Raw genomic sequence first — 19,177 nt, forward strand, 5'->3', positions numbered from 1 at the left:
TATTTTTTAAGATTTTGTTTCCTCTCTTCAGCTGGAAAGGTTTAAAACATTTTCCACGGATCAGATCGCTGTGGGACTTTCTCTCTCTCTCAGGTCCAGATTATTTTAAGGCAGAGAAAAGGAAGCGAAGGAAGAAAAAAATCCCAACAAATGCAGAAAGAGTTCCATCACCTGCAGCTCGTGGACCTCAAACCGCATCTGAAAACAGCTCCTCTCTTATCTTCTAAACCATTTTTCCCGGGAAGCTATTTAATCAAAGTGCGTTTCCGTTGGACCTATAGCCTGGATTGTACCTGACGGCCCAAGGTAGAAGGAGGAAATAAAAAAGAAAGGACCTGAAGGAGACAAAAGGGTCGGAGGATGTTTCAAAGCCTGCGGATGAATCTTGGTCACTGGAGACGTGATTGGTGCTGAGAGGGAAATAGCCCCGGGCCAGTCTGGAGGACACTGCTCCTGTTCATTTAAATTCCTCCGACAGAATCTTCTTATTGTAGTTGGTGCAATCCTCGTGTCCCGTGTAAATCCACCCAGTAAAAGAGCCACATGCTCCGCAGTGCGTGAAGCCATAAAGCGCTTCGTTTCATTAGATATATCTAATTAATGCCTGATTAGTTAGGTGCTACAAAATATTTTAATGACTCCAATCGTGTCTGAGCAGAGGGACGACACTGACGCTTTTTTTACATCCTGGTTCCTGGCAAAATATTCCCCCATCACTCCTGTTTGTCATTCATGGTGTCAGACATAATTACAGCAGGATTACACATAAAACCCTTCAGTGTTCCCCGTTGAGAAATGACAAGATGACGTGCGACGCCGTTTAGTCGAGCCAAAACATTTAATACACACCATCGCAGGAGACATGCACTTGCAGCACTTCACACGGTGCACCTTCCCATCGGTAGCTCTCGTTTTGAAAGACACATACAAACCGTGAAATAATTTAAAAACAAAACACATATTAAAAAAGGGGGGTTACACACGTTTGCTTTTATACATGTTCATAATACAGCGTCATAGAATGTATCACAGAAATTAGCTTTTTTTTTTTCGACACAGAGCAAACCATAGCAACCAACTCAGGTATTACACTGACACTGTGCTTGTTGATAGTTAGAGGAGGAACTGTGAACAGGGGACACCCGAGAGCGAATGTCACAGAGAGGACGAGTGTTTGAAAAGAAGAGTCTGTCGAGGAGGAGGAGAAGGGAGGAGGAAGAGGAGGAGGAGGAGGAGGAGGGTGGGTCCGTCGCTCTCTGAGGAGAAACAATCCAAGTGTGCTGGAGGTCAGAGAGGTCAGTCGCTAGGCGTAAAAGGTTTCTACTTTCACTGCCTGACAGAACATCGTCATGGAGAAGACCAGGCCCAGGATCTGCCCAAACACAAGAAAACAAGTGGAGCGTGAACGACTTCAGATGAGCAGCGACACGGTGAAATGAACAGAAAAACTCCTCTGTCTCCTTCTCATGATATAGTGTGACAATAAAACTCTGAGAATAAATGTATTAAAATCCTGATACAGTTATTTCGTGGATAACAATGAGAAGAGCAGCCACACGTTCAGATCTGAACATGATTCCTTTATTTAATACTACACAGCTTGGAGAGTGCGCATTCTTCTTCTCTTCTTTATTATTAATAATATAATTATCATATTATCTCTATATCATATCTGCGCCCCCGCAAAGGCTTTGTCTGCTGATCAGTGATTCCTCCTGTTTCTTTGATGAGCGTCTCAGCTTTCTCTCTTTCTGCTTTTTAAATGTAAAACTCTCTGGTGATCATTTCTTTGTTCTAATCTTTTTCTTTTTTTTTTAAAGCCCCTGAAAACCCAACGTCTTTATTAACTTCTTACATTACGAAGCTGGATGCTGCACGAACACAATACTTTCTGCTAGAGTTGAAACAATCTTTGTAATTTCACGATTTCTGTGTTTGAGCTCTAGTCTCTGTGGCTAAGCGGTGATCACCGTCCACCTCACACTGAGGTTCCTGGTTTGAATCCCAGTTCGCATGGGGTCTTTCTTGTGGTTACGTTCATTAGAGACATAGGCATATGGGATGGATAGATGTGTTGGGCTCTTCTTACTGGTTTAAATCAGGCTGGGCTCGGTTGGATCCATTAGCTACACCACTTATCTTAAGTGTTGCAGGGGAGCTGGAGCTAATCCCAGCTGACATTGGGTGAGAGGTGGTGTAAACCCTGGACAGGTCACCAGTGAGTACGGCTGCAGGGTCAGCACATTAATATTCATAGCATATAGCTCAACGTAACCCTCAGCAGCGTGTTGGACTGTGGGAGGAAGATGTGCAGACACAGGGAGAAAACGCAAACTCCTCAGGCAACAAGGCTGCAGCCAACCTGAGATTTGAACCAGAAAACTTCCTGCTTGGAGGCATGAGTACAACCCACTGCACCACCATGCCAACACTCAAATATTAATATTATAATAAACAATTCAGGGTCTTTCAATGGCATTGACATTGATTTCCCCCCTCTACAGTTTTATTTGCTTTCATGTTCTGTTTTATTATCTACAGTAGCTGAGAATCAAATGGTCCGTTTTTTAAAATCCTCAAATAGTTTGTTCAGCTGATCTATGACCATTGTTTCTTAAAAGATGAAGAGATTAAATGAGTAAGAAATAAATGTTCAAACACATAAAACAGTCATAAAATAAAATTGAAAGAGGAGAGTTGCATCTCCTCGCAGGGTAAATGTACAGAATAACTGCATTACTAAGACCACAGGGCTCAAACTCCCTATTAACTTAATTTCTTTTGTTCTTTTGTTTTAGCGAATCTCTTAAACTCGTTCTTTTAATTTGTACATTGAACCCAGGAGAGTCTTAACAGGTTTACTGTTTTAACAGGTTCACTCTACACGTCACAGATGCTGTTGATAGGATCTGCAGCAGCTTTTGGCTGTTTCCTGTCGACCTGTGACCCCCATCAGGGCCACAGCTCCAAACTGTGAAACAGGCTTCACACACCACGTAAACCCAAAAGTTAATTTTTCCCACGGCTGAAAAAGATAAAAGGATTTTGCATATTGCATTAATTTTTTGAATAATTTTTTGTTGGATATCTGTCAACAGATTTTTTGCCAGTTTGTTGCTCTGATATTTAACTGCTTTACTTTTCATTTGGCTGCATAACTGTTTTTGGTATAGCTGTGGATTTTTTCAGTGTTCTATTCCTATTTCTATTTCCAGGAAATATTTGAAGTTATGCATTGATGAATATTCTTTTACAGATGAGTTATTTGGATATATCCCTATTTCCTGTGTATTTTCCTGCACATCCCATTAAGTTTCCTGCATATCCACTTCCTGTTTTAATTTGTAATCCACTAACATTTCCTGTCTTTGCAGCGGGTTCCTGGTCATTTTACACACCTGTCACCTGCTTAGTTTCCTGTCCCTGCTTTTCCCCCTTAGAAACCCCTTTATATCGACTTCCTGTTCCTCTCTCAGGTTGAGCCGTTTCCTCCATGTGGTGTTTTTCCTCGTGTAGTTTCCCTCTATTTGACCTTTTCCTCGTGATTTTAGTCTGTGGATTTTTTTTGGTCTTCCTCTCGCCTGGTTTCTGTTTTTGGTCTGACTTCCTGTCTGTGAACATTCGGACTGTGAGTAAAGACGACGCCTGTTTCCCTGAACCCTCCTGAGTGTGATCACCTCACTGTTATCACAGGTCGGCCTTTATCTGAAGAAAAAGGCAAATACCTAAAAGCTCCTTATGGCTTAAATCTGTTCTTAATGTTTCTCTCGTATAAAATGAGCCCGTAGAACATCTGTGCTCACTGCATATTATAATTGATAATTGCATGTTGTTTGACGACCTGTAGCTGCCGTGCTAATTAGTCTCTGATGGGGGGGTCGGCGGGGTCATCTCCCGTGTGGCACCGACAGCATCACAGGAGCATTTATGTGCTGTTATTTCCCCGAATTTAGTTGTGGTGACAAACATAATTGCTCTCAGCCCTGTGATTGGCTCGTGACCCAGCGTGTACCCTGCAGTGCTGGATCTTTAGTTTTTAAATCCGGGGCCATTAAGGGGCTGCAATTTACACACGGGGACCAATTATGTGTCCAACATCCATGCACCTCGTTGTGTGAGGCGCACGTTGGAGTCATTCCCTGTTCACTGTCGACTCTGTAGCTTTGAGCAAAGACACACATCGTTGAATCTATCCCGTGCTCGGAGGATAAGGGAATGTACATGTACCTGATGCATCGTCATTTTCTATGTATTTCAACTTCCTGGCAGCTTTAGTTTGTTAGATTGACCGAATAAGAAGTCGGACTTGAAGCTGGATTTGTGCACATGAGGATTCCAATAGATAAAAAGCTGTGAATCTAAGTCGAAACTCATTCAGAGAGTGTTTGGCAGCATACAGACTCCAGAGTTGATGACTCAAACCAAGTATTGATTGTACTTCATGTGCAAAAGAGGGAATGTGTTTTCTTTCAGAAGTAACATAGACGTCTGCTATTTGCCGTCTTTGTCTAAACACAAATAATCATTGTATAATTCGTCTGTGTTGTATAATCATCACAGATGTTGGAGATAATTCTTCCAGTGATTGTTTCTGCTTTTCATTGTGTAGGGTTTTCAAACAGGGGAGAAAAGAGACTCTTTAACCAGTGACTAGAAATGAGCCTGCGGCTTCACAGCAGCCTGGTGTGATCGATGCTTTTTCGAGAGCAGCATTTTTCTCTCCTCTCCGATTGTGGAAGCACGTCACGTACGACTTGGCTGGAGAGGAAATAAAAGAATTTTATGGACAGTCGGACCGCTCTGTGCGGTCCTCGGCGGCCGCGCGAGGGGCTTTATGTGCGGCCCCTGCTGTCCACACGAGTCCTGAACCCGCCGCTTAATGCAAAGTGTTGGGTTTATTTATCACAAAGTAAGAGCCTGTAGATATAAAGAAGTGAGTTAATGAGTGCGTGGAAAAAATAACTCATTCAACTTAAAAGCTGTAATTACCTGAGTAAGTGCCGTGCATAGAGCAAAGATCCAAAGAGCCACCAGGTTCTCATTAAGCCAGTCCTTAACGCGCTCGTAGCACGGCTGTGGAGACACAAACACACACACACAAACACACACATTAGCTGACCAAGTGTAAATACACAACTTTCTCCTCTCCAGTGTTTAAACAACAAGGTTTCTGCAGGTTTCAAATAGCTAAGACTTTAGGACCTTTTTTTAAGAACATCTTTTCAACAATTTCAGAAATCTGTGGAATGCATATCTCAAGAAACATATGCATCTCCTCAGCTTCACACTTGGCATGCATATTGTTTATCGCCCAAGGAAGTGCAGTGTTGAATTGGGTGCGACTTGGACACGTGATGAGTTCAGTCTTAATATACAGGCGAGTATCCAGCGCTGTGTAGCACCAGGGGCTGGGAATCATCAGTGCAAGTGATGTTGTTAATCACGATAACGGCGCCTCCACAATAATGGCAATAACTTCACGGAGCCTCTTCCTGCAGCAGATCTTTACTTGCTGCGGTTCAGTGACTGCCGGTCACTTTTAGCACCACAGGACAGATGAACAGGCAGGTTTCGAAGGGACACTGCACTGGCAATGAATTAATTTTAAGACCTGTGTTAAGAATGACATCAGAGACACAGAATTACTTCCCTATAATTAAAGATGAGTTGTGTCGTAGAGATTTACCCTCGGTAGAGATCCATATTCTGTCCCACAGCGAAGACCAGAGTACAGAGATAAATTCTGACCGAGGTGTTTGTCGACAATTAGTCATCAATTGCATTTTATGTTTAGAACAATATGTAAACTGGTCCTCAGTGAATCAGCAGCTGGGAAAACACAGGGTCAATTTGGATGCAATTGTCTAATTCTTTTTTCTGTGAAACTAAAACAAAATGAAACTTTAAACATCCACAATTCAACTGGATCGAATCCATCTGCTGATGAAGATCAAAAGATCCAGTGTAGATACTGAATGGACCTTGTGGTGAGATATATATTGTAAGACTTATGTCAAGTAGAACAGATTTGAAGGAATATCACAAAATGACTTGCACATAATTCAAGATAAGGTGAAATAGCCTTTTAGAGAATAACCGTCAGATTCATCAGTTCCACGTTGGTCTTGTTTGTAGTTTTATGACAGCGTGCTAATATCTGTATCATTGAGAAAGACCTACATACCTACATACCAAAATATTTCTTTTAGCCTTTAAAATGTGTTTTATAGTATTAGAAGTACTTCAATGAATATGAATGTGAATGTTAACATAAGACCTCATTTTAAATGTAATATTTTAACCCATTCAATATTTCTCAAGGCCTAAAATTCAGATTATTAAATTTTTACTATCTACGAGGCAGCCTTGGACAAAATGTACCAACTTCACAGGGAGGCTTCTCTGCCAGTGTTCAGAAACTGTGACGGAACAAGTGGCAACATCCGTATTTTCGTCTCCTCTTCCTTGTGAACTTATGTTCTTGGGGGAAAAACTTCCCAGGATTCGAGCATGTCCTCACCGTCCTCGTCTCCCTTTAAGCCGTATAAACACAAGTAATGTGAATCCGAGAACAACGCAAGCACCGGAGGCATCATTTAGACATGACAGTAAACTGAATTTTTCATATCTGACATGGTTTGAATTCATTCTGAATGCAACTCAATAAAAAATTCTACACAAAGTTGCCGCTTCCACATTGTTTTTGCCACCATAACATCTATTTTTTTTTTTTTTCATCACCTGGAGAACATTTTCCACAATCTCTTGTGACACTCTGGGAGATTTCCGTGGGCCACGCTGTTTCCCCCGCAGGCACAGAGAAGAGGGAGGTAATTATTATAAAGAGCGAGAAGAGAGCGACGGGTCAAAGATGTAAGCGAGTGATGAAAAGCGGCTGAATCCTGAAAGGAGAGGACTCGCTTTCAATGAACAGTGTGGAGCTGACATTCAGTTTGACACCTCCACCTCTTCATATTTGAAGAAAAAAAAGAAAAGTGTGCTAAATTCATTATGCGAGTTCTACTGGAGAAAAGACAGACTGACATATTGTAATAACAACATAACCGGCTGCAGTGCTGTTAGGATTAAATTATTCATTTCTGCAAACATGCGTTCCTACCAGATTGTATTTTCTACATCTCATTGCATCAAAATCTGAGTCAGGAAAACCAAACACACGAGTCTGCATTTCACGGCTGTTGAAAACATCAGGACACCGAAAAACATATATTTTCCTTAGCCCAAGGTGAAATAATTCCAGGCTGGATCGATATGGAAAGTCATGCCAAATTTAGGACGGCTCCGTTGTTATTTATGAAACCGCCGCCCGAGTGCAACCCTCCTGGACCACAGAGCTGCATCGGGAAGTATAATAATTCAGATTTTTCTTATTCGACGTCCACTGCAGACGCTGCCATAAAACCAGGGGGAGAAAAAGAAACTGCCGGACCAGTTCCAGCACAGGAGCAGTGGCACATTAAAATACAAGGGGCGGCCGTGGAACACCATAATCTGAGCTTCAATCAGGAACATAACCAGAAATACTATTGATCACCAGTATAAAATATTTATGTATGTAAAAATATGTGCATTATGCTAATATGTTATAGTCCAGCATATAAACCAGCCAGGTGGTTACTGCAGATAAACTCTTTGGTAAATCTTGTCTGTTGTTTAAAGAACCTGATTGTTGTGGAGCAGGTGGGAGACGTTGTTCAAGATCCTCTGGAACCATAACGGATGTTTTTAGAATAACAATATTATAAAGACACGACCATGAAAACAGCATCTTAATCTGAATAAAGTCATACTAGGAATCAGTAATAATATCATTTATACATGTGAAGTATTCTGACCTTACATTATGTCGACATGTGTATTTCAGACTCGCATTATAACATCCTGTTGGTGATTTTTACGTAATCGACATTAAACAGCTTCCCACTGCTCGACGACAGATGCCATCAAGTTCGAGTAGAAGTAGGATGTAATAGTGACATGAGTCATAATCATAATGCTCTGTAACATGGAAACTGGAACATCTCTCTCTTCTCTCCCCATTTCTCTCCGCTCAGCCCAACCGGTCGAGGCCGATGGGCTGTTGGGTTTCTCTGTGGTATCGTATGGTCTCAAACTTACTATGGAAAGTACCTTGAGATAACGTATGTTAGGATTTGTCGCTGTACAAATAAAGTTGAATTGAATATTCTATTAGAAACGCGTGTACAAACTGTTTTCAGAATAAGTTAATGTTGCCGTCCATGTCTGCAGCTTTACTGTTTCAGTTGAATCTCTCAGCGTCTAATTCTGCTGCAGACACGTTTCATGCAGAGAACACAGGTTGTTTAAGCATTTGTACAATCAATGGTGTCATTTTTATACTATTAATGGTCTAATTTAACCATTTAACAGCCCACACATATCAAAGTACCCAAGAAACGAGCCGTATTTATAGAAATAGAATCACACGAGGTCTTCCAGCGTTCGCAGGCTTTGAAACTGAGTTGTGTGTGTGTGTGTGTGTACACATCAAACCTATAAGTGTGTCCTTTTGTGTGTGTTTCTGTTTGCTATGAATGAGAGCGTGGAGACGTCTTTCCTTTCACGGTTCTTGAGTTCATGAGCCGTCTCCTCCCGACGTGAAGAACCTCAAGGATCTAAAGCAAAGGCCAAGTAGCGGGTTTTATTCCACCAGTGTTAATTCAAAACTAAAAGAAAAAAGTAATATTATTTATTTGTAGCACACGTATCCTTGAAGAAGTCGAACCACACAAACCTGTCTGCAGCCTCATTTATGTTTCTTGTCACTTTGAGCTCAGTGGAGGAATCTGTGCAGCGTGTTTAGTAGAAAAATAACTGAATCTAATTTAAAAAAAGCATAGAAGACATATTTGAAAATGCAGGCTTTATTGGAAGAGATGCTTCAGTTCGAGCTGCAGTGATGGAATCCTTGATCTGAAGGTCTGACGGTGTTAAAATACAAAAACTTGTCAGTTCAATTTTTCTAATTAAAGTGGTTGAAGGAATTTCAAAGGTCTACGTGACAACTAACAAGCTGAAAGAGGAAAATATCCATTCTGAAAAACCTTTTTAATAGTTCTTGTGCAGGCATGTTTCAGGACAAGTAATGAAAAGACATTTAAAAAGCTTCTTTCATTTTCTAAAAGCAAAGTAGCTGCAGCTTGGCCTTTACAACGCTCGAGTGCAAGCAGGACGACCGTGTTGTATTTCAAGATGAACGGCTGGCGGCTCCCCGGTCTACAGCTGTGAAACCGATGGCTTCATATTTGGGATCTGCCCTTTGCAAATGGAAATGACTGAAGATTTACTTTATTTACTTAACTGAGGAATGAGATTTGGAATAAATGTGCTGTCAAAAAGCTCAGAATGTACAAAACAGTCTCTCAATCACATTACTTCATATTAGGCTTTGCACTGGGGCTTTATTAGTCTATAATTCAATAGGCAAAATTGAAGGCCTTCAAAAGCCTTAAATACATTAAAGTATTACTAGGTCTCACATTTAGGTATATCTTAGTCATGTTAAAGGGTTTTTAACACAACTTCCATTGTGTTTATAAGAGGAAAAACTATAGTTACCCAATGTTTCTATAGTTTGCGCTATAACGTTTTGTTTGAGGGTTTTTATCTACATGGCAACTTCCTTATCTTCAATTATTGTGAGGTTTACGTCGGGCCTCCGATATTCCTTCATATCTGCCGTACGTATGTTGACATAGGTCTAACATTGAAGTTTTAAAAAGCTTTTCAATTTAACTTGTTGAAACCTGCAGAAAACCTGTAATATTTAATCAAACTATGTTAAAAAAAATAATTGTAATGGCCCAATCTCATCACAGCATCCATTTATATTCCATGTAGGAGCTTTTTTTATTTTCATCAGCAGATTAATTTTGTGAAGTTCTAATGGAATTTTAAACAACTTTTTTTTAGTTTCACAGAAAAAAGAAACTGGGAAATGAAAAATTTAAAATGCATCTACTGATGAAGCTATAAAAAACAAGCTCCCAAACGACCATGTGGTTTCCCAGCTGCTGCTGATTCTATTTCAAGACATAACTCTAAACAAAAGCTGATGCATGTTAATACGAGCCAACCATTTTTAATAAAACACAAAATAAAATCCGTTCGCCGAGGAAGTATAAAGATTAACGACGCATTTGATCGGAAGCTTTGATCTTAGTGCCGCTGACATCTGGAACATCTGATCATTTTGGAAAAATATGTTGAAACGTCATCGGAGGCTCCACAGAAATCATTGTAATTGACGGTTCATCATCTCCACTCATTGCGATGCACAGGGGAAGCTTCGGCTCTGCTGCATATTTAGACTCATTCGGCTAAGTGGCCGAAAAGTGGCCTTTCTGTCCTTAATGATGACGATGACAACTTAAAAACTTCGGATTAGATCTAATTTGAATCGCCGCCGCCATCACGTTTTATTTTCATCAAGCCCCCAAATAATGTCTCGATGATGAGCTTTAGCAGTTTGCAGAGCTGAACAACAGCTGCTGTGTAGGTCTGACGAGTTACAGGGGAGTTTAAATATTCAACAAGCCAAAGTGGAGCTTCTTTTACAGCTGCACGGCTTTAATAGTGATCCAGGGTGCAATATTATTATAGCCTCATCCTGGTGCACTGTCAAAAAAACAACTCCCACACAGATTTAGTAAACATCGTTTCCGTGTTGACTCATTTCAAAAAACCCTCGAACTCTCAACATATTCTCAGAATCTGAGGATTTAAAATGATGAGGTGATTTTAAGTACTTATGAGAGTCCATTAAATTAAGTAGGGCCCCTTTTTCATTTCTGAAGAACTCATTCATGATTGAAACATGCTGTTTAATATGTGATATATATGTGAAGTTAGTTCAATTTGTTTTATCTCAATCTTAATATCTTTCCATGTGAAATCCTTTTTACATTGCAGAAGTCATATTTCCTAACTTTTATACATTTACATATTTAGTACTTTATTACTGATGCTTGATATCTTAATATCCCCTTTACTGCTGTAACACATTTCCCTGTTGTGGGACTGGAAGTATTACTTTATCTCATCTTATTGAATTCAGTCCCTCTATGTATCATTGAACTAAGTCATTGGGAGCAGCCAAGACATCAGCCAACACTGCGGCTGTGTGGCGCCATGAATTAAAAAAGAGAATGGGTCCTAAAGTGGAGCCCAGAGGGATCCCACAGGAAACGACAGAACAGGAAACGACAGAACTTTTGGATAATTCTGACGAACCTCACCAGTGTACAGGCGTCTTTGACAGACTGAGTCGGAGACACCTGCCACATGTTCCAGCAAAAGAAAGGTGTGGTCCACTGCGTCACAGGCTGATTGAAAAGCTGCAATTTAATGCATCGGCTGCCAAGAGGATGTCATTAGTCAAGATGGCAGATTCTGTCAGATGAAGCAAAGCCTCTGAAACCAGACTGGAATTTTCAAAGACGATGTTCTGAGGCTGGAAAGACCGCAGTTGTCTCCAGGAGACTGGGAAGAAAGGGAATTTTGGAGGCGATTCTGTGGTCGTCCATGAGATTTTACTTCTTTTAAAGTCTGGACCGGACTATTGTTACTGAAGGAAAAAAAGGTACATTTCCAGATTTCTAGGTCTAGTTAAATTAAGTTTGTTATTTTGTGTTTAAAGGTTTAAGAAAACATGTCGGGGCTTTCACCGTTTGCTTCCAGGGTCACAAGTAAGTGGATTAATTATAAGTTGTAAATGAAGGTATGATTTATATGTTTTATTTCATCACATTTAAAAACCCCACCAGGGACAAGTTTCACTCTTGCATGTGCAGAATAATCCATTTATCCGACCCATATGACAAACATACACAAATGATGCAGCTTGTCCTGTTTTCCCCGTCGGACTGATGCAATCCTCAGCACATCCCTTTCTGCTCTGTTACAAGCACCCACAGTCCTGTTTACACCCATAGACATAAAACAGCTTTCCCCTCATGACTCTAATGATGTAAAACTCCTTATTTATTTTTTTTATCTGGTTCGGCTGCAGCACAGAAGCACGACATGTTGGTTTTCACCTGTTCAGGAAAGTCTAATGAGACGTGAGGAGACTTGGAGGTGAACCTCACGTCCAACACTTAAGTAAACCTCAGTTTGTTTGATTTGTCGAGACTTAAGCTCACGTAATGACTCAAAGGGATAAACAGCAGCTCTCTGGACCGAGCCACAGCAGCAAATTAAAAACACAACACTGATTATACATGAGGTGAACATTGGTAACAACGGCAGTCAACTCCCACTGGACAGAGGCCTTGATTCAATATCAGTAATTATGAATTAAAAATCTCTCAATGGATCGTGTTTGTTTGTTGAGGTCCGGGGCGAAGCAGCAAAGGTCCACATGAGATAACGGGAATAACACACTGAAATGATTCGGCCGCTGAGAGAAGGATTTTGTTTATTTTACAGGTGATCAACTTAACGTCATTTTGAGTGGGAGTAATATGTACAAAAAATAAGATGCACCATGTCGACTATAACTGTTTATGTCCCATTTTCTATATCAAAAACTCACTGTTTAATAAACCCGACCTACCTGTATATTTGTGTTTAACTAGAATTACCATCCTGTGGTCGTATGCCTCCTCCAACCACTGCTGTTTCAGTCTACATCGTTTTATTTCAGATATGAGGTTACCATGGCGATTAACTTAATCAGTTAAAATTCGTGACATGTGACAACCGGTCAAAATTTGAGGAAATTCCCAAAAGATAAGTGAATGTTTGTGCCAAATTTAAAGACATTTTTCTAAAGATATCGCTTTCACAAGAATGGGATGGACGGAAAAACCTGAAACCAACATGTCACTAACTGTCGCTGACGAGGAGGCATAAAAACAATCAGTGCAAAGTTAACCACAAACAATTCATTCTAATTTTAAGGCAAGTTTGATTTTCTTGCTGGAACTTACCGCCGTCCACCACGTTCCCGGGTTGTCCAGGCCACAGTTGTCGCTGTACTCCAGGCAGCAGGAGTCTGGCACCCGGGTGGCGTTGTAAACTTCAAACCAGTCTGTGTGGTTGGTTACTCCGCAGCAACGAAACTGCGCCAGGAGAAAAGGAGCGAAGAGAGAGTGGGCCTTTTATTTATCATGAAATCCTATTGCATGGAAACGATTTACTGGCAAGAGTAATTCACATGTGCTGAATGTGGAAAACACTTCATCTCGCCGATATTGAGCTACAGCCCCCTTTTGTACAATTCTCATCTCGTCTGTCTCACGGCCCTAAAATCATTTTCCAACTCGCCTGCTTCTTTTTATCTACATCTTCCCACTCTGTGATTGGTATAGATTTTTTATAAGGGATCATGGCTCTCCCCACAGTTCAATTCATCAGTGTACTTCATGAAAAGATAAAGTGCCCCTGAGGTTTTTTGTTCATTCAGTGGACTTTAATTCCACACAGGAACAATGCTGCCTCCGCTGCTCCACCGCGCCGCTCCGTGCACAGACTCGGGAATCGCTTCATTTGGAACTGGCCCCGGCCACTTAAACAATGCATCAGATTAGTAATTTATCACAAACTAAAGCAGAATTCAAATTCAGAAAGCATCTGAAGTAATGTATAGTTTTAAAGTTGGGAAAACAAGCGTAGGGGGGGGGGGGGCCTGAACTCTGTGTGGTCATAAATATTCAGAGATTCACCAACTGGAAACTTCAACAGCCAGAGCGGCGTGTGGCCCTCGCTGATTATCCGAAGTAGCATTTGGCCCCTCTTGGATGTTATTACTACTTCCTCTCATGTTTGTAGAACCCTCCTCTATCCCATAAGTGGCCGTTCATACTGTTCAGGCTGAACTCTGCTCCGGGGACATCTGTTGTGGACATTATCTATTCAGTGACTCAGCATGTTTGAAGGAGGCTCCGGAGGGAGGACAGGGACAGGATGAGAGCTGCCTTTTTAATGGTCTGCATTTCAGCCAGACTGGGACTTTATGGAGCCCCATACATTCACACCGAGGACTGATGTGACCTGGAGAGAGGTGCACGTACATGCACGCTCGCACACAGACATTTTTATATCGGTGGCTCCTTCAGCCAGATCCTCCTCTTTCCATCATTCAGTACAAAAGGAACAACTCGGCACATTATCATACACACGCCCTGACACGCACACATTAGCATATATTAGTTGCATGGCAATACATTCCCCTGTCATCACTTCATGACTTTTTAGTCATGCTGACATGGGCACACACACACACACACAGACACACACAGAATCATGCACCACATCCGTACATGCACACAGGCCAGAGCCAAGCATTCAGCATGCACCGCACATTTGCTAATGGAACAAAAGCACCAGCTGTAACGGTGGTGCCGTGCGGAGGCTCCAGAGCCCTGAAGTCTCCACGCTATCATCTGACGTCTCCCGGAGGCGTCCGCCAGCCGCGCCATCCCCCCCCCCCTCAAATCCCTAATTCCAAATCTCGGTTTCTCACAATGTGTTTTCTTTGCATTGGAATTAAAGTGTGTATATATATTTAAATAATACTCAGGGAAATGCACATCAAAGTGAGAGCTGGAAACAAAGATTACCTCGGAGAGTCTATGATGTTTGCATTAATCTCTCTGACAGCATTTTACCACAGTATTTAAACTGAAAGAGCTTCGAGTGCTTGTTACTGTCGGTGGAGACGGTTTCTGCTTTTTTTTATGCCATTTTCTTTCAGATTGCCAGTTGTTTTTTGTTTTTTTATCAGCCTGCTTATAAAAGTCTCCATTCCATTAACTATAAAAAAAAAAAGGATTCCAGTGTTTTATTCAAATTTTACACAAATTGGAGAAATGTAAAAAATGAAATGGCCCTTCACCGGTTGGCTACTCCGTCTTAATTTGATGTGACCGCTGCGGTGCAAATGGTGAAACCTTGCCAATCGCAGAAGTAAGCGATGAATAATGCACTCAACACGTCGTGTGTCTGCTCGGGACAAGGTATCCTGCATGACTCCACTTGCTAAATGGCCCTGATGTTAATATTGAATGGGCTGAGAGGTTTTTTGGAAGCATCAAAGCATCACCTCAGCTAAGACTGAGAAACTGACATTTCCAGAATTTGTGTTTTGACAAATCTTCCAAGTTTCAGATCAGCCCAACCACCTGCCCCCCCCTGCTGTGATCTCGTGTCTTACATCAGTTTGTACGATCATCCAGGCGTTGGTCAAACCCACGTTGCCCTCTGTGCCGAAGAGCTGGAGGCCTTTCTTCAGATCCCTCTGGGCGTAGTGATCAATCTGAGAAAACAAGGAGAACAGGATAATGAATTTCACTTATGCGTGTGTGAGGTTGAGTGAGGTGTGATCGAGCAGCTTTTCCATTTTCATTAGAGGATAACAAATTCCATTTGATCTGAAGTAGACGAAAATAATCACATTTCTTCTGAGAAAACCGCAGGAAGTGAACAATCTAATACAATATGTTTTATATTCTGCTCATGTTCAGGTTTATCGTTTTAAATTTGTGTTATTACTGGAAAATGTTTATATGCTCTAATGTTAAGAAAACACATGATGAACCACTGTTCACTATGATATACACTGGTCCATCAATCAATCACACTTTATTTATATAGCACCTTTCAAACAAATCAATTGCTTTTCAAAGTGCACTTATACATTGTAAAAGATTACAAAGTAAATGAAAATAAAAGAATAAAATTGTTAATAATACAAGACAGGATAAGTAATTAGAAGAGATTATAAAGCATTTATTAAAAAGCCATAAAAATGATAAAACACTACATGAAAGCCAGGCTGAAAAGACGGGTTGATGTTCTGGACTGCTATAAACCACAGGCTGTATATAAAGAGATGATGAAGAGAAGAACAGAACAAACTCAAATATAACTTTTTTTAATTTGTTTTTTTAGGTTCAAGAATTCCGGCTTCGTCTCAGCAGTCAAGACAATAAACGGCAAAAAAAACAACAGATATAACTCAATAAATATAATAACCCAAATTAGGGATGATCAGAGAGACTGCAATATATGTGCAGAAACTAATATAACTTAATGAAATCTTGCAGCTTGGGGATATTTTATTGCCGTTTGTTCATTATATTGATTGCACATTGAAGGATCCCGCACTGTGTATGTTTTTATTTACTTGTTTACTGCATTTATTGGATTTTCATGGTCACAGGACAAACCGCAGGAGCAGCACAACACCATAAACCTTTTATCGTTCAGTAGAAGTTGATACCTCACCGCACGCAGAGAGACTCCGGTCTGTGCTGCTGCTTCTGCTCGGCTCATATTTCCTCAAGCGCCGTCCCATTAAGGCATTAAGAGTAATAAATAGAGGTCAACAGTGGGGACGATCCACTCGGCTGAACTACAAGTGACTGGATTTGCTTTTACCGAACCAACGCGCTGCACGACGGCGGGCGACGTTCTGTAAACAGGCCAGATGCAGATCCATGTGGGTTTAGTGTGGAAGCTCTGGTTCAGCAGTGTGAACCTAAACAAACAAGATAAAAGCATTTAACAAAACCAGCTTTTTTCCCCAGTAAGCTTTGAGTCAAAGAAAGCTTACGGTGAGCGTGGGGACAGTCACCGAGATAAACACACTGCAGCCTCTGCAGTTAATGAATCTAACGTACAGCGATAACGATGTAATCACAGAGCAGCAAATGGACTCCAGACACACTCTTGTTCTTGTCTCTCTGTAGTTGTGGAGACACTCATTGACGTAATGATTCTGTCGCCCCTTACCTTCACCATCACAACTAAATGTCAAGGCCCAACCCTTACTCATCCTGACCTAAGCTTCATTTATCCCTTAAAGCAAAACAGCCTTTTTAAGTTGTGAGGACCAGTCAAAATGTCCTCACAGCGTCAAAAAGTCCTCACGGCGTCAAAAAGTCCTCACAGCTTCAAAATATCTTCACATAGTCAAAGTGCCCATAGCATCAGAATGACCTCACAATGGCAAAGAAGTCCTCACAGCATCAAAATGTCTTCACATCACCAAAATGTCCTCACAGCGTCAAAGTGTCCTTGAAGCGTCAAAATGTCTCCTGACCCAAATTTGTCCCTTACAAACTATAGAAAGTCAAGTTAACACACATCATGTCTTTAAAACAGCCATAATGTTTTCACAACAATGGTAAGGAACCGAAGTTCCCCCCCCAGAACTACAGAGTACTCGAGTAAACACACACACAGCATACAAACGTGTATCTATGTCTTCAGAGGACATTACATCGACTCACTCACCTCCTGACTCACTTCATATTTGTTTACCCTGAGCTTAACCTCTGAACATGTCTTCACCTTTAAAACGTAATGATTCACATCATGAGAACTTGCTTTTTGTCCTCATGATGTCCCTGAGTAAACAGCTTCAGGTCCTCTGACACGACTAATACGTGGAACACTTGCATGCCCAGGGAGAGCAGTCATCCTTGTTTACACGTTGAGATGGTCAATCTCATCAGACATCAATGGCATTGATCTGCACTGACCTTGCTCTCCGCTCCGCTGCAGCTCTCCAGCCTGTGAGCTGCTGCAGGCAACAAAACAAACCTCCCACTTCACGCACCCAAACAACGAGTACTGCCTTCATTTGCCCAAACAATATAAATATTAAAGACGGGTTACTGCATGAATTTAGCGTGGATATTTTTGACACAATGTTAAATATGTAAGAGGAATGAACAGGGGAAGTTGTAACCCGACAAAACCTTCTTACAAATCTTTGCGCAGTGAAATCTGACACTTCCACGGAACAAATGTGGTTTTAACTCGGCAGTAAAACGGATGATTAATCAAGTTCTCTACTTCACCCAGATCCTAGCACATGCCCTTCACACACCAGAGGGCATTATGACACACACACACACCACTTTCTGGGCTGCTGATCTTTGCTTCACATATTTACTGTCGAAACATTGTGTATATTCTGGAAACAGATGCAGCAGCAAAGTTGAAGAAGAGTCGACAATACAACACACACCCACGTCAATGCAGGTTTTCACTACTTAAAAAACTTTGCAAATTTTTAATGAGAATATAGTGCATCTGGCACTTAGCTGGGACCAAAGGGACTTAACGACATACAAAACACATTTTAGGAAGAAATGGATGAAGAGATGAGAGATGATGTTATATATATATAACTTCATCTTATTTTTTTTAAGTCTTAAGTCAGACAGCAGGTAAAACTTGTTATTTTACATTTACAACATGTTGCTTTAATAGCTCTGCACAAAATATGTGATTTACAAAAAATCTACCAACCTTGTGTCCAGAGCAAAAAGGTTTGAATTACAGCAAAACACAATTTAAAGGAACCAGACCAGATGAATATTCTATATAAATATTCTATATAAATATTGTAAGTCAACATATTTTGCATCATGAGTAAACTATTACCTGATATTTTCTGCCAAAATATCCGATCCATCTGTCCAACGTTAACTTGTTGTGACTACAGCTTTAATACATTATTATTGAGTTGCTTTTAAATATTTATTTATTACAATTTATGGTGATGTTCAGGCATCCACAGCACTCGTGATCAAAATCAAGGTCTGATTTAATTTGCAGATTTAGTTCACAGGGATTTCAGTCCCATGTTAATTCACATTCACGTCTCCCTGACCTCAACCCTATGGATTTTCTGACCTTGACCAACATACGGACGAGACTCTGGATGCAAAACCAGGGTGAAATATAATGATAAATATAGTGGAGCTCCTCTATTGAGACAAGTATCTCAACCTTGGCTCATCTCACCAAACCATTGTTGTTTCTTCTCTATCTGGCTCCAAGAAAGTCAAAGTGCCCTCGTGCAGTGATGTTATCTCTTCCTCCAGCTTCCCAACTCAACCCCTGGGTCCTATGAATATTGCAATAGAAGGGGACGTAGTTTTATATCACAAATGTAGTGGATTTGCACTGGTTGCCTGTAACACAAGGGATTGACTTCAATGTTCTCCTCCTTACATACGAGGCTCTGAATGGACCGAGTTACAGAGCTGACTCTCTAGTTTCGTCCCCTCTAGAACACTGAGATCATCTGCTGTAAGTCTGGAAGAGGTTTCCAACAACGGCCCAAAGAAAACCAGAGATGAGGCTTTTATAAATTACGCTCGATATCAGAGGAGCT

The 19,177-nt window shown here is 40.9% G+C and overlaps 1 protein-coding gene across 2 annotated transcripts in view; it reads right to left on the minus strand.

Annotated features, from left to right (window-relative positions):
* Positions 1-823: 823 nt before the first annotated feature.
* tspan4a (tetraspanin 4a) overlaps positions 824-19,177 on the minus strand; it is a 125,640-nt gene continuing 107,286 nt past the window's right edge. For both annotated transcript variants that reach the window (XM_034575598.1, XM_034575589.1), the window contains 4 exons: positions 15,200-15,301; positions 12,975-13,106; positions 4,990-5,073; positions 824-1,372 (listed from right to left, as the gene is read on the minus strand). In XM_034575598.1, coding sequence (XP_034431489.1) covers positions 1,304-1,372; positions 4,990-5,073; positions 12,975-13,106; positions 15,200-15,301 — 387 coding nt within the window. In that variant the 3' untranslated portion in view covers positions 824-1,303. The remainder of the gene's footprint in view (positions 1,373-4,989; positions 5,074-12,974; positions 13,107-15,199; positions 15,302-19,177) is intronic.

Source organism: Hippoglossus hippoglossus, chromosome 3 (genome assembly GCF_009819705.1).
Source record: "Hippoglossus hippoglossus isolate fHipHip1 chromosome 3, fHipHip1.pri, whole genome shotgun sequence".
NCBI lineage: Eukaryota > Metazoa > Chordata > Actinopteri > Pleuronectiformes > Pleuronectidae > Hippoglossus > Hippoglossus hippoglossus.